The 21846-nt window shown below is 49.8% G+C and overlaps 1 protein-coding gene and 1 long non-coding RNA gene across 5 annotated transcripts; one reads left to right on the top strand and one right to left on the bottom strand.

Moving 5' to 3' along the window:
• Positions 1-1734: 1734 nt before the first annotated feature.
• On the bottom strand, positions 1735-3702 carry Gm14261 (predicted gene 14261). The gene is made up of 2 exons (NR_166178.1): positions 3601-3702; positions 1735-3063 (listed from the first exon to the last, which is right to left on the bottom strand). It is a non-coding gene; the product is annotated as a predicted gene 14261 (long non-coding RNA).
• Sall4 (spalt like transcription factor 4) lies at positions 2644-21513 on the top strand. Of its 4 annotated transcripts, none has more exons than NM_201395.3 (4): positions 2644-2933; positions 13045-14079; positions 17105-17391; positions 19385-21513. In NM_201395.3, the coding sequence occupies exons 1-4, from the start codon at positions 2816-2818 to the stop codon at positions 19814-19816; spliced, it is 1872 nt and encodes a 623-aa protein (NP_958797.2). In that variant the 5' UTR covers positions 2644-2815; the 3' UTR covers positions 19817-21513. The 4 variants fall into 4 exon arrangements, with proteins under 4 accessions (NP_958797.2, NP_780512.2, NP_958798.2 ...); NM_175303.4 differs by having other exon boundaries at positions 13045-15411; XM_006500486.4 differs by lacking the exon at positions 2644-2933 and adding an exon at positions 4319-4751 and having other exon boundaries at positions 13045-15411; positions 19385-21510.
• Positions 21514-21846: the final 333 nt, after the last annotated feature.

Genomic DNA, 21846 nt, shown 5'->3' with positions numbered 1-21846 from the left:
GTGGATATTCAAGGTCATCCTTAGCTCCAGAAGGAGCCAGACACCTGTGATCCTAGCATTGGAGATGAGGAAGATGGGAGTTTCCCATCATCCTAGGCTACGTAGTGCATTGAATGTCAGCCTGGGCTGCAGAGGACCCCAGTCAATGAATAAACAAATAATTAAATAAATGTGCCCAAGGGAGATATGAGCCTCAAGGGTTACAGGAATGAAAAGGGCTTATGTGCTCCAAATCTCTCTCTCTCTCTCTCTCTCTCTCTCTCTCTCTCTCTCTCTCTCTGAACAATAGAGGTTCAGCATTCGCAGACAGCTTTAAGGCTGACTTACCAGTCCGCCACCTTTGCTGAGCAGTTCTGCCTGGAGCCACTCCGGAAAACAAAGGGGCTTTGCAAGTTACAATGGAGTTCCCTGACAGAAGACCTTCCCTTAAAGTCCTATCTCTTTCCTATACCTGGCCCCACCCAGGTCTTTTGGCTGCTCAAGGCATTGTAAGCTATTCAATAACAACTTGCCTTCGACTCTTCCGTCCTCTGTCGGCTTCTGGCTCTCTCCAAAGGCTTCTTCCACTTCTGTCTGCCGATTCCCGGCTGGGGTTCACGAAATGAAGGCAGCCAATAAACATGGAGCATGTGGGAGAGTCATAGTGTCTTATGTCTACGATCCAAGTGTGTGTGTGTGTGTGTGTGTGTGTGTGTGTGTGTGAAGCCTACAAGGATCAGGATCTGAAGGCCATCTGTGCAATGTGAGACACTGTGTCTCAAACAAAACAAAAATCCCCCAAAAACTAAAACTAAAATGAAATAAAAAAACTATTGTTCTGTTTTCTCCTCCTCCTAATCTCTCTCTCTCTAAAAGACAGGGCCTCCCTTCCAACTTGAGATCTTCCTACCTTGGCCTTATGAAAGCTATCTTCATCATCTCCTTATTACTATCCTGACTGACGTGGCCGAAGGGTCCCCACCTCATTCCAGGGCAGATAGAGCTGCTATGCCCTAACTATCACTAACTTAGATAAAGGAACAGAACCATATTACACAATGCTTCCCTTAAAGGGCTCATCTTTCTTGAGTTGTAAACTGTACATTCCTTCAGATTTGTGAGTTATAGCGCCTGCTCTGCTCCTTTCCCAGAAAGGTGTGGAGAATATTGGTAGATTAGTCAGCGAGAAGGCAGGTGTTAATTTGCCTTCTGACTCGGTATCAGAATCTTCAAGTGCTTTTATGCAGCATGAAAACAGATTCTTCCCCGCCAAGGCCACCACGCCGCCACCCTGGCTGGCAGGAGGGGCTGTCCTATTTCTTTTAGATGTTGCGCTCGAAGTAATTCAAGCTACGTTGCAGAAGAAAGACCAGAACTGGAAAGCAGGCATTTCTGTAAGGGCTCAGTGCTAGCTACGCATATCAAACCTGTGGTCCAGCTGACTTATTCAGCTCTGGGTTGTCCACAGGCACAGGTGAGCATGCTCATGAGGTCAGGCTCCTGTTTCCCGCTTCCTTCCTCACCAGCCTCTCAGAAGCAGGAAACGACAAATAGCTAATCAAGAAAATGCAAAGCAGAAAGATGGAGGAGAGGCTGATGTCTGCCCAGTCTCTCATAATGAAGGCAAAGTCAAATAAGGATCTAGCTGTCCACAGGTCCCATGGGAAGGCCACAGAGGGGGCTGGCCAGTTAGTTGAACTTCTTCAACACTGAGCTCAGACACTGTTGCAAGGAAGTTAGCCAATTAAACTTAGGTAGATTTGAGAAATAAATTTTTATATCCATACACACCCTTTTAGGAAATTCTAGGCATTCCCGAATCAGGACCACACAACTTCAGGAGGAAGTGGCTTTTCTGTAAGTCAGTTCTGTATTGCAGTGTTCTAGAAAGCAGTTAAGTACAAACACCCTCGTACCTTTTGGGAGCCCTGAACAGCTTTAGGGATAGAATCTGCAACCACTTGCTATTCTGGAATTGTTTTCTAGCAAGTTTGCTTTTCATCTGCCCTTTCTACAGTTAGCAGACAGTGGTTTAGAAGTGCTTCCGAAAATCCAGGAAGTTTACAACAAATCCTGGCTCGTGAATATGAATCCCGCGAGTATTACTCAGCATTTTAAGGATGCAAACCCTGGTGGGTTCGGAAGAGCTTGAAATTAGGTAAGATGGGGAGGTGGGATGGACAGAAGGTACCACCGGCCACTTCAAAACGCAGTTTTAACATTTCCGTAAAAAGAAAATTGAAAAGGGACTCGAGTCTCTTGTTCAGGTTTGATTTTAGAGGGAAAAGTTGAACCGACTTATTTTTCTGTGAGCGGAAAGACCTTTCTCAGCTGGTAGTTATCAACTACGCCAATTACTACAATAATTTTGTGGAGCGCGTAACCGAGATACATCGGTTCTAGAACTTTCATGTCCAGCCCTGATTTTCAATAAACCAATTTTCCTTTTTCCGTCTCAGAATTCGGATAGTGGCCGCAAGGATGATTCCCCCCACCTCCAAGTCGATCCACGCCTCGGCCAATCTGAGCCCGGATGCTAATTAGCTATGCTTCCTAGATGAACACGCCTTTGTCACATGTAGGGCCGGACTACAAGGCCCAGCATGCCTCTCCCCTCCCTGATCAATGAGGGCTTATTTAAATGATCTCTGAGGTCTTGGACCCAGGCCAATCAGCTGTCAGAGCTCATGATAAATCGCAATGCATTATTGATAATAATAATTACTGGGACATGCGCGTTTCGGCCGAAGGGGGCTAAAATTTCCCAACTCCAGGAATTGGTGGCGGAGAGGGGGCAAGTCACCAGGGCTCTTCCCGGCGCCCCAATGCGCGCACCATGTCGAGGCGCAAGCAGGCGAAGCCCCAGCACATCAACTGGGAGGAGGGCCAGGGCGAGCAGCCTCAGCAGCTACCGAGCCCCGACCTCGCCGAGGCGCTGGCGGCGGAGGAACCCGGTGAGTGCGGCTGCGGCCACGTCCGTGCGCCCGACTGTCCGTGCGTCCCGGGAGGGCGCTCCTAGCACTGCCGCGCGTCCCTCGAGGGCGCGGGTTCCGGGAGCCGATTCTGGAATGGGGATTCCGGACTCTGTTCCAGGAAAGGAGAGATGCGGAGGGAGGGAGCCTCAATCCCCCACCTCGGAGGGAGCCTCAACCCGCCCACCCCTTTGCAAATCCCCCTAGTTTTCTCCCTCTTATTGTAAAGTTGATTCCACATTCTGCCTCTCCCTCCAACTTCTCTCTCCTCGTCCACAGTCCCATAATTGGTTTCCCTCCTTTGGATACATAAGCACCCACCTACGCCGGTAACTTGGGCTTCCTTCACCCCCTCTCTAGTGGCGCCGCTTTTAAAAGAAAGAGACCCCCAAGTCTCCCCACCCTCTCTACTACCCTCTTGGGGGCCCCTGGGGGAGGGGCGCACCTCTGGGGGACCCCCCGAGGAGGGCGATCTGTTGCACGCGCCCCTCCCAGGCCGAGTGGGGGGAGGGGGCGCGACCTCTCCCCACCCCCAGGCCGGGGTACGGGCCACCCGCACAGCGCAGAGGGCGGGGGAGGCTGTTGGGCTTAGTTCCCTTTCGGAGGAAGGGAACTTTTATTTTTTTGTAATTTTAGATATTTTGTTTACCTTTTTTTTTCTTTCCGCCTTTCCCGGGGGCTACGGCGCCTGCTGCCGGTCCTCGCCCTAACCTTTCGGGGCCTGACCTCCAGCCATCTTTGATTTCCGACTATCTAAAAATAACCGCGGCCAGCGGGAGGGTGCGGGCCGGGGCCCGGGCAGCGGGTGCATGGTCACCCCCTCTGGGGCGCACCCCCGCTCCTTTATTTATTTTTTTGCACGGATCCCCCGGGCGGCACTGCTCAGCACACGCCCGGGAGGTGAAAGGGGAGAGGTCGGGTTGCGGCTGACCCGGCCTGAGCCTCCACGGAGTTCAGGACCTCAGCGCGGCCGGGAGCTGCGGGCGAGCCCCTCGTCCCTGCCCGCCGTGCTGTCGCCGAAGAAACCGGGAACGTTGGGAGGAGGGAGTCCCCCTGGGCCTCCCGCTCGATTCCAGCTCTCCGCGGATGGTGGGCGGTGTGCGGACTCTGCGCGCTCTGCTTGGGCGCTCCTGTTTTCCCCGGAGTGGGATCCTACTTTTCCCAAACTTAACGAGTTTATCAAAGTTCAGTGACCTTCTACCTCATTGTATCCCCCCCCCCTGCCCCCCAGGGCAACTGGAAGGTCATTGCTTGTTCGAGGGGGCGGATGTGAGTTTTGGGGCGTTGGAGCATCCCACATCATAGGGCCGGGCAGCTGGGATGGACTCTTTGTGCCTTGGCCCGGGGAGCTAGGGGTGGGGGTGCAGATCATGGAGAGGCTGGGTCGCTTGGTCCACCTGGAACAAAAGGGTTAACCCTCAGCCCGCCTGCTTCCTCTGGAGAGGAGGGGCGAGCTCTCGGCCCTGACCCCTCCCCTGGTCCTGCGATGACCTCCCTTCCCCCTCCATTTGGGGTGAGCGCATACTAGTGTTTTTTGTTTTGTTTTTTTCTCCTATTTAGCTGGTGGTGGGGACTCTGGGGGTGGGCGGCATGGAGAGGTGGCTTGCTATAGAAGGGCTTCCGAAATCTCCGCTGGCTGGAGTCGTAGTTAACCTGGCTGCACCCTGAGGCCGCTGGGCGCGCGCTGCCACCCAGCCTTGGGAAGCGAGTTTTCTGCGGATCACTCGCGGTCGGAGCCCGGCCTCTGGCGTGCGGGCGCCCTCTGGAGACCGGCCATGTGCGGACTGCGACACACACCTGGTGAGTGAGGTTAGCTAGGCCGGAGACCCGCACACGCGTGATCTCTGTGGGGTCCCCATCTTCTGCATCAACATCAGTGTTTGGGAATCTTCTCCAAGAGTTCTTAAAATGTGTTTGTAGGGGGACCTCGATTGTGGTTTTGGGAAGAGGTTTTTTGTTTTTGTTTTAAAATTTCTTTAATGCCTGCATTTTGGGATCACCCTTAGTTTAGATAAATCTTTTGGAAGCTTTTGGATCCCTCTTGGTCGGTCTGTAGGAGAATGCAGGTTTTTTTTTTTTTTTTTTTGAGCAAGGCAAATGAAATCCGGGCAATAATTAGCAGATCAAAAAATCCGCAGGTGGTCAAGGAGAAGGGGCTTACAGTACTTAAAGGAAAATTAGCATTTTCTCAAAAGGGTTCCAAATGCCCTTTGTGCTAAACTGGATTACAACCTTCAGCTATTACGATTCCCAGGTTTTTAGTAATTTAGCGCTCCTCGCCATCCTTCATCGACCTGCCTGTGCCTGGCTTAGTTAAGGTTTCAAGCTAATTCAGTCTTCCCCCAAAAGGGGGAGGGGGCTTCTTTTTTATTCATTTAATTGCATGTAAAATGTGCTCCCTAACCCTCGGAGGTTCTCCACTGCCAGTAAACGATACTTTGTCATTGGTGATGGGGATTAAGGGGATTTCAGTTTAAGTAGGGGACCGGGAGCCGTTTTGGGGGAGCTGAGGCATGGTTATTTTTGAATCTCCTCCTTTTGGATGTAAAATGTCAAATGAGAATTTGGGGAAAAGAATTTTGGCAGGATTCAGTACGAGGAAGCTCGGCGTTGCATTCTGGGTGTAACCTTGCCTAGGTGGACTAGTGTACCCCCACTTATTCACCCAGCTTTTTGGGTCCTTGTGTACAGTGGCAGTGAAAAAGTTTTCTATAGACTCCTTGCATGTTGAGGTAATTTCATCCACGGAATGACAGTTTTCACTGGAACCTGCTATGTGGCAGGCTCCAGCCTGGGACCTCGAAGGACCTCACCGTTAATTCTCACAACCTGAAGTAGTTTTGGTATTTCGCTCCCTTGAATAAAGGCTCCCGGGTGGCAAGGGTCGCCCAGTGGTTCCCCTCCCACTTGACTTTAGCCTTCTTGAATCCATGGGGTGTTTGTTGTTGGTTCTAGAGCAAGGGGGATGTACTCATTAGTAAGGGACAGCCTAGCCATGGTGCTTGAAGCTGCTTTGGTTTGGTGACACCCCCCCCCCCAGTCTGTCTGTGTAGTAACCATGACAGCTTTCTAACCTGTCCCAGCCTTGTCACGCTCTTGTCTTTGCCTCTGAAGCTGAGATTGGAGGAATGTGCCGCTAAATCCAGTGCCCATTTGATTTTTCAAATTGCCTTTTAGAAACTGTGGGTGATGAGACTTCCCAGCAAGCAACTCAAGAGCTAACGTCATTTGGGTTTCTTTCTTGGGGTTACGTGATTTTGAAAAAGAAAAAAAAAAAAAAGCCAAACCAAATAGGAGATGAATTTGGGAGGTTACCGTAATCACTCTAATCTCTACTTTTTTAACAAACACAGCTAACACACACAGGTTAAAGCCTTGGTTGGTGCAGGCTCTAGACAGCCTTGTTTCATCCCAGGGAGAGACCTCTGATCTCTCTTGGGGTTGGCAAGCTCGTTCAGTTGAGGCAAGTATCCCTTACTCTTATGTAAGGCATATTTTATATAAAGCGTCTTCTGACCCTCCTACCCTTAAAAACTTGAATTATTGATTGCGTGTGCTGCCACCCTGTGAGTGAGCATTCAGAGGACGGGAGGGCTGATCTATCTGGGGTCATTCATTCATTAGCTGTGGCCAGCGTCTTACCCTTTCAAAACCTTTTCCACAGGCCCCTGAAGTTTAATCCGTGATTGTTTTTTGATTTCTGCAATTCTTGATTAAGTAGAAACTTAATTTCAAGTCAAATTTGACCTCTCTATGTAGATTTTAAGGCTTGCTGTTTGAAACTGGTTTTAAAAATAAAGCTCCTACAGCTGGATCTGTAATATATAATCCCTTTTGTTTTTTGGTAAGGATTTATCCTGGAGGTAGGGCAGGGTCTAGGATACTGTGTGCTTTAGGTAAACTGTTCATTGTCTTTCTTTAATACAGGACCAGTAACAGATAAGCCCAAGGCACCAGGCTTTTATCAAGATACACAGATTTCAATTTTTTTTTTTTGTTTCTGTTTTTAGCTGTTTTGAGTGTCTTCTGCCTCCTGGCTGATTAGCTTTCTTCCTATACAATAGTAAGCGCATTTTCTATTCATCTGGGTGAGATTGAATCGAAAGACCCCTGCTGGCTTTACTGCATTCTTCCTACTTACTGGATAACTAGATGCTGAAGAGATAACATTCCTAAAATTCGGGGTGGGGGATGGAAGCCACGCTTGCTGGAGTTATCCCTGTGGACTTTGCCTTCCTTCCCTTCAGGTTAATTTAAGCATAGCCAGCAATTGTTCCTAACAGGGTCCTCTTTCTCCTTGGCAAATACTCCGTCCCATTATTTGCCGACGGTGGTATGGACGAGGTAGTTTTTTACTGCCTAAGCAAACATCGGCTACAGTTTTAAGTGGGATGCCTGGTGCAGCGGTCAGGCTGCAGGGGGAGAGGCTTCGGGGCTTGTGTATACAGTGAAGGCGGTTGGCATCCCGGTAGTAAATCACTCTGAGCTGGTGTATCCTTCGGGAGCAGAGATGCTTAACCTTTTTTGTGCCATAGCTCCCTTCTCAGCTGAGTGCTGAGCGGACGCAGGGTACCAGGGAAAGCAGGTACAGTGATGTATGAACAATGATCAGAAACGAAAAAATTCAGCCCTCTTGTCTTTCCCTTTGCAAGCTCTGGGAAATGACTAAGAGGGCCCTGGGCTGGCTATTGTTTCTGGCTGTTTCTCCCCTAAACAATGCAGCCTGAAAACTATTTACATAGTGTTTGCATTGCATGTGGGCATGCTAAATCCCGGAGATTAAAGTTTGGGAGTTGGAGATACTGCTCAGTGGGAGAGCTACACCCTTAGCTGGTGTGAGGGCTTGGGCTCTATACCCCATGTGGGGGTGGGGGGCAAACCAGAGGGTGTGCCAGACAGGATCCCTTAGAGTCTCCAACTTTGTCTGCTCTCCACCTCCTTTAAAATATCAGGGGAATATTATAGTAATGTTAATATTCTGTTAATAAAATGACAGGTTAGGGTGGCACGGTGTGGTTGGAGAACTCTTTGACTTTTATTTATTTAGTTTTTTTTTTTTTTCTTTTTTGAGGTAGGGATTCTCTATGTTATTCTGGCTGTCTGTGACATGCTATGGCTGTCTGTGGCATGCTGTGTTCTGGCCTTTTAAAGACAGACAGGGATGTGGTCCAGTTGGTAGAGTGCTGGCCCAGCGTGTATGAAGCAATATTTGCAGCCCTGCAGGAAACTTAAACTGGATCTGGTGTTGCTTGCATTTATTTGGAGCATTAGGGAGCTGGAAGCTGGAGATGAGCGGTACAAGGCCATCTGGATGCCCTGGTAGGAAGGTGGACAGACTTAACTAGGTAGGCATCAGGTAAAACTGGGCATTGGTAGTTTCCAGAGTGGGCGAGAAGGAAGGGCGGAGGGATGGAGAGGCTGACGTCACTGGAAGCACTTCTGATCCAGTTGGTACCGGTTTAGAGGGATCTTGAGGGTCCCGGAAACAGAGGCAAGCTAGTCTCTGGATTCGAGGCCAGCCTGGTATACCGGGTGATTTACATACAGGGTAGCCAGGGCTACACAGAAATCCTGTCTCAATCAAACAGAAAAGGACCTTCCCAAAGTACCCACCCCGCTTTCTATCCCACTTCCCTATAGACATTCATGTCTGACACACCCATACCCTGCCCAGCCTGCTTCCTGCCTTTCAAAAATTCCTTTCTTTCCGAAGAATTGAGGCAAAGCCTGAAGTGCTGTTGGGATATTACAATCCTGGTTGAGGCATATGCTCAACAAGCTTGAGGCTGCCTTGTGAGATCCGGGCCAGCGTGGCCTGCGGGACCCTGGTTCAGACATCAGTAAAGACTCTTGTGTGGTTCTTTTAGAGAAAACAAAGTTATTTTGGGGTGGTTTACTGTTTTGTTTTATTTACGTGGAAACTTGGTAGATCAAGAGCTGTTGGTGATTGTTAATTAATGTGGGAATTGTGTGCAGCCAGTTGCTGAGGTAGACGAGTTGGTTTTTTTTTTTTGGTTTTTAGAGACAGGGTTTCTCTGTGTAGCTCTGGCCGTCCTGGAGCTCACTTTGTAGACCAGGCTGGCCTCGAACTCAGAAATCCGCCTGCCTCTGCCTCCCGAGTGCTGGGATTACAGGCGTGTGCCACCACGCCCAGCCTAATTTTTTTTCCATTTTTTATTAGGTATTTAGCTCATTTACATTTCCAATGCTATACCAAAAGTCCCCCATACCCACCCACCCCAATTTTTTTTAAAGATTCGTTTATTTATTATATGTAAGTACACCGTAGCTGTCTTCAGACACTCCAGAAGAGGGAGTCAGATCTTGTTACGGATGGTTGTGAGCCACCATGTGGTTGCTGGGATCCCTGAGCCAGCCCTGTTTGTTTTATTTTTAAAAGAGAAAGGGGCTGGTGAGATGGCTCAGTGGGTAAGAGTACCCGACTGCTCTTCCAAAGGTCTGGGGTTCAAATCCCAGCAACCACATGGTGGCTCACAACCATCCATAACGAGATCTGATGCCTTCTTCTGTTGTGTCTGAAGACAGCTACAGTGTACTTACATATAATAAGTAAATAAATCTTAAAAAAAAAAAGAGAGATAAAGGGTTTCTCTTAGTATAGCCCCAGCTGTCCTGGAACTCTCTGTAGACCAGGCTGGCCTTGAACTCAGAGATCCACCTGCCTCTGCTTCCTGAATGCTGGGATTAAAGGAAGTGCGTGCCACCTCGCCCGTCTTATTTGTATATTTTCTTGTTATGTTCATGCCTGGTTAATGTTTGAGATGTGGAATCTCCTTGAACTAGAGTTTCAGTTAAGAGCAAACATGTAGGTGCTAGGAATCGAACCCCGGTCCTCTGGAAGGACAGCAAGTGAGGAGCCGTGGTACCTGACCCATGCCTGCTGTGTTCGGGAGGGTCCTGAACGTTGCAGTATTTGGACAGGATCAGACTCTCCATGTCAAGGTAGCCCAGGCTGGCCTAGAAGTTAAGAACCTCTAGGACTGTCATTACAGGTAGTCGGCTTACATCCTAATTTTAAATTTTTTATCGTGGGTCTCCTGTATCTGAGGACACCTCATATGTCACCAAGGATGGTCTGGAACTTCTTATCCTCTGCCTGGCTGGGTGCTATTATTCCAGGAGTGTACAATCACAAGACTTCACTCTGTGTCGAGGATGGAATACAGGTGTATGCTTCGCGCTGCCCAACTCCCAGCTCTCCGTTGTTGTTGTGAGAGAGAGAAGACGGGCAAGCAGTGTCTTCTACTGGCTTTAATGTGTTTCTTGTTTCATGGTTTCCTATCCAGCAGGATTCCCCTCCCCCATCCCCTAGACTTACTGTTGAGAAAGAAAAGGGCATTGTGTTCATAGGACATGTGTGTGTACTAGGGAAAGACCTAGCTCGGGTCCCAGCATCCCCTCACCCCCCCTCAGTGAAAGCTGCTGGGTGATCTACAAGGCTCCAGTTGGTCACTGTGGTGAGGGACTTGTCACAGCACGTCGACAGTTTTTTATTAGCTTTTGTGAATGAGGGTGTATATGGGTGTGTGTGTGTGTGTGTGTATATATATATATATGGATATGTGTGTATCATGTACATACACAGGTACCAACAGGACACTAGATTCCCTGGAACTGGAATTATACATGCCTCTGTGTGGGTGCTGGGAGTTGAACCTGGGTCCTGTGCAAGAGCAGCCACTACTCCCATTCAGTGAACCATCTCGAGCCCCCGATAAACTTTTTTTTTTTTTTTTTTTTGGTTTTTCGAGACAGGGTTTCTCTGTGTAGTCCTGGCTGTCCTAGAACTCACTCTGTAGACCAGGCTGGCCTTGAACTCAGAAATCCACCTGCCTCTGCCTCCCAAGTGCTGGGATTAAAGGCGTGCGCCACCACGCCCGGCAAACTTTTGTTTTCTTAAAGATTTATTTTATTTATTATACGTGAGAACACTGTAGCTGTTTCCAGACACTCCAGAAGAGGGTGTCAGATCTTGTTATGGACGGTTGTAAGCCACCATGTGGTTGCTGGGATTTGAACTCAGGGCCTTCGGGAGAGCAGTCAGTGCTCCTAACTACTGAGCCATCTCTCCAGCCCCCTGATAAACTTTAAAAAGACTAATTTATTTATTTATTTGAGTACACTGTAGCTGTCTATAGACACACCAGAAGAGGGCATCGGATCCCATGACAGATGGTTGTGAGCCCCTGCATGGTGGCTAGGAATTAAACTCAGGATCTCTGGAAGAGCCATCTCGCCAGATGATGAACATTTTTTTTTGTTGTTTTTTGTTTCTTTTCGAGGCACGGTTTCTCTGTGCAGCCCCGGCTATCTTGGAACTCACTTTGTAGACCAGGCTGGTCTCGAACTTAGAAATCTGCCTGCCTCTGCCTCCCAAGTGCTGGGATTAAAGATGAGTGCCACCACGCCCGGCTGCTGATAAACAGGTGCCTGCAGATGCTCTTCCTATCCCGTAGTCCAAAATCAGCAACAGTTGAGGGTTTTATTAAGGCTGCGCTAGGTTGAACTTGGTGGCCACATCGGTGGTGCGGTGAGGCTCGAGGTTGAATCCAGTCTTCCCTGTCACGCATGGATTCTGCACTTGGGAGGATGAGGCAGGGCAGTGAGTCCTTTTCGATCAGCCTGGCCGTGTGAGACTCAGAACACAACACTGAAACTCCCACAGGTTGTCCTGACGTCCATATATGGTATAGCATGAGCAAGCACATCCATATGGCCACAGACTTGGTGAATAATAAAGGGAGGAAGGACTCTTGAGTCCTGAGCTTCAGTTTGTCGAAGACATCGCGTTTGCACTGTCCCAATGTTGAGACGACCAAACAGAACAGCTCTAACTTGGATCCTCTTTGTTTAACATGGGACAGCAGTGAATGTTGTAGTTGTAGGGTGTCGGCCTCCCGGAATTGCTTATCTCTACTTTGCTCTCTCTATATTTATGTAAAAGCTTGTTTTTAGAGTTCGATGCCAGGCTCTCTCCTTGAGAGGGCGTGAAGTCTGTCTGCATCTTTGCCAGCCTTTGTCAGTAGCTTTTCTCATGGAGACGTAGCTGTAGAACGATCCTTGTCCTTAGATTTAACACCCAGTGTCCCGTGTTCTGTACTCCAAGTGATCGTGTAGGTGGTGCTGGGGACTTAACTCAGAACCGCCTGCAAGCTGGGCCAGCCCTCCACCAACTCTAGCTGCTAATGGCTGGAACTTGCTCATCTCTGGGGTTGGGTGAGGTTCTGATTTATTCTTTCCATTTCGCCTGTGTCGTGGTGGAGATCAGTGTGATTTGGCCCTGTCCATTAGTCTGTGCAAGCCAGCACCGAAGGAGACATAGGGATTGATGGGGTTAATTTAACAGCTATCTAGTGGGACGTAGTGCCACGTGGCTATCTATAATCCTAGCTCCTGGGAGGCTGGAGGTAGGATTGCTACAAAGTTCCTATGTAAAATAGCTGTGTATCTCCGTATTGCTGTAACAAACTACTACAAGTTGGCTTAAACGGTGGTCGATTGATTTTCATGGATGTGAAATGTCTGGATTGAGTGACTGACTGGGTTCTTCCTCAGGGCTCGGGGGAGCTGATAGATTCCTGTGGTTTCAGCAGTTCTTGGTGGGGGCCCTTGACTCCATCTCTGTCTTGACTCTTGGGGCCCTGTTCTCTGGGACTGTGACTCACAGGTCCCAATTCTTCTTCTTGGAGTGATGCGAATAAACACTTAACATTCGCCAAAACCCCTGTCCAATCCAGGCATGGGAAAACAGGCTCTTGTAATCTCAGGACTCTGGAAATAGAGGTAGGGAGGGTTAGGAGTTCAAAGCCAGCCTCTGCTACAAAGCAGGTTTGAGACTGCCTGGGCTAAGGGAGATCCTAAAAAACGATCCAGATAGTTATGCCAGACAGGCATGGGGCTGCAGGCTTGCTCGTGTTATCCTGTTCGGTCCTATAGGCTATATATAGGAGACTTAGTGTCCCTTATACAATCCTCCTGAGTCAGGACATGTGCTGATGGGGAATTGATTACTGCTGGTCACTTGACATCCCTTCTCAGGGCATCCTGCTCACCTTTTTCTCTCCTTTCACAGGTGCTCCAGTGAACTCCCCTGGGAACTGCGATGAAGCCTCAGAGGACTCCATACCGGTGAAGCGGCCCCGGCGGGAGGACACTCACATCTGCAACAAATGCTGTGCCGAGTTCTTTAGTCTCTCTGAATTCATGGAACACAAGAAAAGTTGCACTAAAACCCCTCCTGTCCTCATCATGAATGACAGCGAGGGGCCAGTGCCTTCAGAGGACTTTTCCAGAGCTGCCCTGAGCCACCAGCTGGGCAGCCCAAGCAATAAAGACAGTCTCCAGGAGAACGGCAGCAGCTCGGGGGACTTGAAGAAGCTGGGCACGGACTCCATCCTGTACTTGAAGACAGAGGCTACCCAGCCATCCACACCCCAGGACATAAGCTATTTACCCAAAGGCAAAGTAGCCAACACCAATGTGACTCTGCAGGCGCTCCGCGGCACCAAGGTGGCCGTGAACCAACGGGGTGCAGAGGCACCCATGGCGCCCATGCCTGCTGCCCAAGGCATCCCTTGGGTCCTGGAGCAGATCCTGTGCCTGCAGCAGCAGCAACTCCAGCAAATCCAGCTTACGGAACAGATTCGCGTCCAGGTGAACATGTGGGCAGCGCACGCGCTCCACTCTGGAGTGGCGGGGGCCGACACGCTGAAGGCCTTAAGCAGCCATGTGTCTCAGCAAGTGTCCGTGTCCCAGCAGGTGTCGGCTGCCGTGGCCCTGCTCAGCCAGAAAGCCTCAAACCCAGCTCTGTCGCTCGATGCCTTGAAACAAGCCAAGCTACCTCATGCCAGCGTCCCCTCCGCAGCCAGCCCGTTGTCCTCGGGGTTAACGTCCTTCACCTTGAAGCCTGACGGGACACGGGTTCTCCCCAACTTCGTGTCTCGCCTTCCCAGTGCCCTGCTACCTCAGACTCCGGGCTCTGTGCTCCTGCAGAGTCCCTTCTCCGCTGTGACGCTCGACCAGTCCAAGAAAGGAAAGGGGAAACCCCAGAACCTCTCCGCCTCTGCCTCGGTGTTAGATGTCAAGGCCAAGGACGAAGTCGTCCTCGGTAAGCACAAGTGTAGGTACTGTCCCAAGGTTTTCGGGACAGATAGCTCCCTTCAGATTCACCTTCGCTCCCACACCGGAGAGAGACCTTACGTGTGCCCTATCTGTGGTCACCGCTTCACCACCAAGGGCAATCTCAAGGTCCACTTACAACGACACCCTGAGGTGAAGGCAAACCCCCAGCTGTTGGCCGAATTCCAGGACAAAGGGGCAGTGAGTGCCGCTTCTCACTATGCACTCCCTGTCCCCGTCCCTGCCGATGAATCGAGTCTCTCTGTAGACGCCGAGCCTGTCCCGGTCACGGGAACCCCTTCTCTAGGGCTACCTCAAAAGCTCACGTCAGGGCCTAATTCCAGGGACCTCATGGGTGGCTCCTTGCCCAATGACATGCAGCCAGGGCCTTCTCCAGAAAGTGAGGCGGGCCTTCCACTCCTTGGGGTGGGGATGATACATAATCCCCCAAAGGCTGGGGGCTTCCAGGGCACTGGGGCCCCAGAGTCAGGGTCCGAGACCCTGAAATTGCAGCAACTAGTGGAGAACATAGACAAGGCCACTACTGACCCCAACGAGTGTCTCATTTGTCATCGGGTCCTCAGCTGTCAGAGTTCCCTGAAGATGCATTACCGTACCCACACAGGGGAGAGACCATTCCAGTGCAAGATCTGTGGCCGGGCCTTCTCCACCAAAGGCAACCTGAAGACACACCTTGGGGTTCACCGAACCAACACGACCGTAAAGACCCAACATTCGTGCCCCATCTGCCAGAAGAAATTCACCAACGCCGTCATGTTACAGCAGCATATCCGGATGCACATGGGTGGCCAGATCCCCAACACCCCTCTGCCAGAGAGTCCCTGTGACTTCACGGCTCCCGAGCCCGTGGCCGTCAGTGAGAATGGCAGTGCCAGCGGGGTCTGCCAGGACGACGCAGCAGAAGGGATGGAAGCCGAGGAGGTCTGTTCTCAGGATGTTCCCAGTGGCCCCTCAACTGTCTCTCTGCCGGTTCCCAGTGCCCACCTGGCATCGCCCTCTCTGGGCTTCTCTGTGTTGGCCTCCCTGGATACGCAGGGGAAAGGGGCTCTTCCGGCGCTGGCCCTGCAGAGGCAGAGCAGTCGAGAAAACAGCTCCCTGGAGGGCGGTGACACTGGTCCAGCCAATGACTCTTCCTTGCTCGTGGGTGACCAGGAGTGTCAGAGCCGAAGCCCAGATGCCACGGAGACCATGTGCTACCAGGCAGTGTCACCTGCCAATAGCCAAGCCGGAAGTGTCAAGTCCCGGTCTCCCGAGGGTCACAAGGCCGAGGGCGTGGAGAGCTGCCGCGTTGACACCGAAGGTGATGAGGCTTTGGATTTCCTTTAAGGTCCCTTTTGGGCTCAAGGTCACCAGAAAAAGAACCTAGGTTGAACTTGACAGTGTGACCTGAAGCAGCTTCTTTAAGGGCAATTAGCTGTTCTGTTCTGGGTCTCGGGATCTAATAACCGCCTTTATCCTGACACCCAGTAGGCTGGTAGCGTGGTTCCTAGAGGTTGAGTGTGCCCAATATGAAATGTTGGTTTTGTTTTGATTTTTTTTTTCTTTGACCCCATGGGGACATGGGTGACGGTAGCCATATCACTGTGTTCAGGGAAGCAGGCCCCATTTGGACTGTGAAATCAAGCCATATTTGCCTGATTTAGAGGTCTGGCTATGAAACGAGTTCAGATATGAGAGGTACTGCCTGCCTTATTGTAGATGCCTTAGCTGAGGGGTCCCTTGATCCTAACTAGAACCCAAGTTCCTAGGTGGGACTTAAAGGTGACTTTCTTCATTGTGCTGCCAGGATTTCAACCAAGGGTGTCTCTCCTGGTTGACATCCCCGACCTTCCATCCTGTTTTTTTTTTTTTGTTTGTTTGTTTTTTTTGTTTTGTTTGTTTTTAAGATAGGGTCTCATCACTGTGTTGTAGACTAGGATGGCTTTGAACTTGAGTAGTTTGCCTCGACCTCTCAAGTGTTGGGGTTGCAGTCATGCACTCCCGGATCAGGCTTTTTCAAGGGTTGGCAGGAGGATACCAGCTGGGGTTCTTTCTTCAGATCCTCCTGCCTCGCCCTCTCACGTAGCTGCAATGATAAGCCCAGACCTTAAAGGTGATATCTTACGTTGAGTCTTAGGTGCTATCTGTACACATATTTCTATGTTACCTATACTTTAAACCATAAAAAACGTCCATTTTCCAAAGTGTTTGAGCCTCTGTTTTCTTTTCATGAAGAACTCTGGGGCGGGGCTAGCAATTGAGCCCTTGTCTCCCATGCATGGTGATCTGAGTTAAGTTCTCCAGAACACATGTGCAAAGGCCATGTGTGCTGGGGTGTGCTTGTACCTGGTGTTGGCTGATGGGAGACAAGCTGATAGCTTAGACCCCTGTCGATATTCTAGACTCAGGAGAGAGCCTGTCTCAAAGAGGTGGGTGATACCAGAAAAACAACACCCAAAGGCTGCCCTTCATGTACACACACACACACACACACACACACGCGCGCGAGCGCGCACATACAAGAAGGTCAGAGGAAGCTGCTATTGAAAAATAATTTCTGTAAGGAAAATCTAGCAGGCAACTGCAGAGCGTTTGTCTTATTATTTACTTATTTTTTTGGCTTTTTGAGACAGGGTTTCTCTGTGTAGCCCTGGCTGTTCTGGAACTCACTTTGTAGACCAGGCTGGCCTTGAACTCAGAAATCTGCCTGCCTCTGCCTCCGCCTCCCAAGTCCTGGGATTAAAGGCGTGCACCACCACCACCCAGCTGATTCTTACCATTTAGCTAACCCAACTCACTTTTAAAATAAAAGAAACGCGGAGCTGGGCATGGTGGCACACGCCTTTAATCCCAGCACTTGGGAGGCAGAGGCAGGTGAATTTCTGAGGCCAGCCTGGTCTACAAAGTGAGTTCCAGGACAGCTAGGGCTATACAGAGAAACCCTGTCTCAGAAAAAACAAAAAACCAAAAAACAACAACAAAAAGTTAAAAATCTCTCCCTTTCTCCACATTAGGTCGTACCAGCCTCCCTCCAACATTTATCCGAGCACAGCCCACCTTTGTCAAAGTTGAAGTGCCTGGCACCTTTGTGGGACCCCCCAGCATGCCCTCGGGTATGCCGCCTTTGCTAGCATCGCAGCCGCAGCCACGCCGCCAGGCCAAGCAGCACTGCTGCACACGGTGTGGAAAGAACTTCTCGTCTGCCAGTGCCCTGCAGATCCACGAGCGAACACACACGGGAGAGAAGCCTTTCGTGTGTAACATATGCGGGCGGGCCTTCACCACGAAAGGCAACCTGAAGGTGGGTTCCGACGGGCGTTGGTGTGTGACGTCTGTGTGCACAGAGAACATCCATTGGTTCATGTGTCTCAGATACTATAAACCTAGCAATACCAGAGGCAGAAGCGGGGGTCCTCTGAGTTCGAGGCCAGCTTGGTGTACATAGTAAGACTAGGTTATTCTGGCACTTGCACTGTAGACCAGGCTGGCCTCTCAGATCTTCCTGCCTCTGCCTGTAAGCGGTAAAAGTCTTGCTTTGTGTGAAAACTCCTAATCCTTCTGACTGGGTGAGCCATCATACCTGTGCGCTGTCTCTCTGTCTGTCTGTCTGTCTCTGTCTTTCTCTCTATATACATATATATGTATGTATGTGTGTATATGTATATATATATATATATATATATATACATATACATATATACACACACACATCAGAGCCTTGTACTCAGGGAGGTTAGAAGACGATTCTCAGGCAGGCACTAAAGTAAATTGTGTATGCGCTAGCTACCGTGTAGGTTCTGCGAGTCAAACCTCAGGACCTGTAAGAGCAATGAGTGATCCCAACCACTACCCCGTCTTTATCCCCAAGTTGTGATGCTCTTGAACTTGGCGACATATAAAACTGTTGTAGTCACATGTGAGTCACTCGGAATCCCAGTAGTCTCGGGGGGGGTTGCAGTCGGGGGCCTAGGTCGACATCTCAGGGTTGAATGCGTTGCTCTTCTTGCAGAAGACCTGAGCTCAATTCTCATCTCCTATGTGGGACGGCTCACACCACTTGGTGTTGGGGATACGCTGGTTTCATCTCAGCATTACCAGAAAATCCATAGACTGCACGTTGGTGCCGGGTGAAGCTGGGCTGGCAGTGCCTGTCTAAAGCTCATCTCTGTCACCCTCTAATCCAGCCTTGCTCGTCTCACTTCTTGGGAGGTGAAGGCAGTGGGGCAAGGGAGAGCCAGTATTGAATGTCAGTCTCAGCTAGGAAAGATTCTTGTCTCTTCGTTTGTCTTGTTTTTTGTTTGTATGGTTTCTGACACAGGGTTTTTCTGTGTAGCCCTGGCTTTCCTGTAACTGGCTCTGGCTCTCTTAGACTAGGCTGGCCTCTTTAAAAAAAAAAAAAAAAAAAAAAAAGTTGGCCAGAACATCAGGCTAGGAACTGAAATTGCCTTAATTTAGGACTAAAAAAACTTAATTAGTCCACTGGCCCTGCCTGACTGTCGAGTGCTTTTCTTGTTGAGGGGTCTGAGCAGGTGAGGTGCCTTGGTTTCTGCAGGCAGTGGATGCTGGGGTCAGAACTCCTGCTTACAGGTATCCATTGCCAGGCCTTTCCAGCAGCTGCTAGCCTCAGCTTAGGATGCTAGAGACGACCTGGAGAGGATGTGTTGCCAATGCGTTGCCCGGGAGCCTGATCCTGTAGAGGCTTTTGAATGTCAGCCAGGGGCGGGTGAGATAGCTCAGTGGTTAAGAGTGCATACATACTGCTGCAGAGGGGCTGGTCCATTCCTAGCACCCATGCCCGGTGGTTTAGCAACTGCCAGTAAGCTCAACTTTGGGCTCGGGGTGGGGTGGGGGAACCTGATGTCTCTGGCCTCCGTGTACATGTACGCTTACAACACGTGCGTGTGCACACTCAAACACACATAATTTAAAAGAATAAAGGAAGAAAATTTATTTTTAATTGAGACAGTTTCTCTGTGTGGCCCTGGCTGTCCTGGAACTCCTTCTGTAGCCCAGGCTGGCCTCGAACTCAGAGATCACCTGTCTCTGCCTCCCGAGTGCTGGGATTAAAGGTGTCAGCCGGGCAGTGGTACCCACACACAAGCATGCTCTCAACTGTATAGATACTACCTGCATTTATTATTTTCTGGCTTACTGATACAAGATCTGACTGTAGCCCAGGCTGCCCCTTCCACCACACTCTGACCACTGGTGTGAACATGAAGCCAGCTGACTTGGGCTTGCCTACAAGCAGGGGGACCATCTGATGAAACCCTCTCTCTGCTGTCCCCCAACAGGTACACTACATGACTCATGGGGCCAACAATAACTCCGCCCGCCGGGGAAGGAAGCTGGCCATAGAGAACCCCATGGCCGCGCTGAGTGCTGAGGGAAAGAGAGCGCCCGAGGTGTTTTCCAAGGAGCTCCTGTCCCCCGCGGTGAGTGTGGACCCCGCCTCCTGGAACCAGTACACCAGCGTCCTGAATGGGGGTCTGGCCATGAAGACCAACGAGATCTCCGTGATCCAGAGCGGAGGCATCCCCACGCTGCCTGTGTCGCTGGGGGCCAGCTCTGTGGTGAGCAATGGCACGATTTCCAAGCTTGACGGCTCTCAGACCGGTGTGAGCATGCCCATGAGCGGGAACGGAGAAAAGCTCGCTGTTCCCGACGGCATGGCCAAACACCAGTTCCCTCACTTCCTGGAGGAAAATAAGATTGCTGTCAGCTAAGGAGGAAGAGGAGAGGAGTCTTCTGCAGGGAGATTCTAGAATCTGCTTTATTCTTTAGTTTTTTGTTTTTTTTTTTTTTTCTTAACCCACCTCCTTTTTTTATTTTCTTCCTCTTCCTGATATGCAAGTGATGTGGCTTGTGACCATAGCCTTGGGCAATCCTACAATCACGAGAGTTGCTATGCTGCTTTCCAAAAAAAAGATGAAAAATGGAGGAAAAGTGAAAAACAACAAAAACAAACCAAAAAAAAAAATGATAAAAAGCCAGACTTTTTGTTTTTGTTTTTAAACCATTTTGGAAAGAAGCGGGTTTTGAAAAATAGTTCTGTTAATTTGGGACAAATTATATTCTAGAAGCTTTGTGTGACCTCATGGCTGTTTCCAAAGACTGTCATCAACCTGTTTCGAAGTGAAACAGTTGGGACTCATTGGACCACAGTGGAAGTGACAACTCCTTAACCCAGTCCTGGGGTGAGGGTGTGGTGTCCTTCTGTGGTGACTAATGCGGGTAAATGTAGGGACCTGGTTTTATGCCTCCCGACCCTGTCTTCATCCTCTGTTTTTTTTTTTTTGTTTTTGATTTTGTTTTTTTTAAATGTACTTTAAGAGAAAAGGAGAAGAGAATGCCAGAAAACTAAGATGGTTCAATTAATCCACTTCCTTCAGCCTTATGCCCTTGGATAGGACATCCTCCATACACCGGCCATGGTCCCTCGGAAAGCCCACAATTTCTCCTGCTGCTTCCTTAAATATTTCAGAGCCCTTAGAGTATGCCTCCAACCCCTGCTACCCCATCTCCCACAAACCACCTTCCCAGGCCCCAGGGTGGGGACAGGCACCAGAGTGGGCACCTCAGGAGATTTTCTGAGGTTGTCTTCAGTGCCCGCTACATTGGAAAACTGCCTGTTTCCTAGTGGCACCAGGAGGGTTGCCTCGACTCCACGTGCATGCTATCCTTTCTGTTTATTTCGGTTATTCCAAGACCCAAAGACCTTCACACCCACCCACCCTCCGCCGCCTGCCGTCATGAAGGTTATAGAGTTGAGACCAGCAAGTCTTGGATGTGAGGGCTTTAATTTATCTACCTCAATTATCTTTATTTTTGTAGCCAAAAGTCTTCTCTATTTTGCTATTTTTGCGACCACCCAAGTATTGCCAGGTCTTAAACCTAAGAGTTCTTATACTGGTAAGAAGGCCCCGAAGCTCAAGAAGTCTTCGTGGTTGGTTCTGTGGGTTTTGTTTTTGTTTTTAATTACATTTTTGTTCGTGTAATAATTCTGAACAGCTGTTGTAACAGTGTTCCAATGGTTTAGTGAGGTAGGAGAGATTTCTCCAGTCTCTGGGTAGAAAATTCTGCCTGCCGTGTTGAATGCCCTTGCCAAATGAAGATGGAGACTCTCGCCCAGTGTTTCCTCTGACTTGTTGCACCTGATTTTAGGATCCAAAACTTGTTTTGTTGTTACTTCTTTCTTTTTCTCTTTCTTTTTTTCGCCAAGTCGTGCCTTTCCTTCTGGGATTGTAAGTGAACCCCGTGATCAAGTGTTCACCGGTTCACCTGTTTACACTGTGAAGTGGGTATCTTACGGAGAACACACCAGCCTTGGTTTTCTCACGCCCCGTGAATGAATGTGTACGCCACAGTTTTACCTGCTGATACTGTAAGGTCTGAAAATAAAGTGAATGTTTTCCCTCCATGAGGCGGGCTTGTGTGTATGCTTTTCTGGTATGGTCTGCTTTCAAAGCACTCCCCCGATCCAATTTTAGAGTCTGACACACATATATGTGGTTAGGTCCATTCTGGCCCCTAATGTAGGGGGCATGTGTGAGGGTTGCGTTTATATTAACACACACACACACACACACACGCTTGCAGAAGACTGCTTGTGGAGGACACACACACACACACAGGAGCTTGCAGAAGACTGCTTGTGGAGGCCAGACACACACGGACACACACACACACACACAGGAGCTTGCAGAAGACTACTTGTGGAGGCCAGACACACACGGACACACACACACACACACAC

This window comes from Mus musculus, chromosome 2 (genome assembly GCF_000001635.26).
Source record: "Mus musculus strain C57BL/6J chromosome 2, GRCm38.p6 C57BL/6J".
In the NCBI taxonomy this organism is placed as follows: Eukaryota; Metazoa; Chordata; class Mammalia; order Rodentia; family Muridae; genus Mus; species Mus musculus.
The sequence above is the reverse complement of the archived record's forward strand: the minus strand, read 5'-3'. Positions and strand labels throughout refer to the sequence as shown.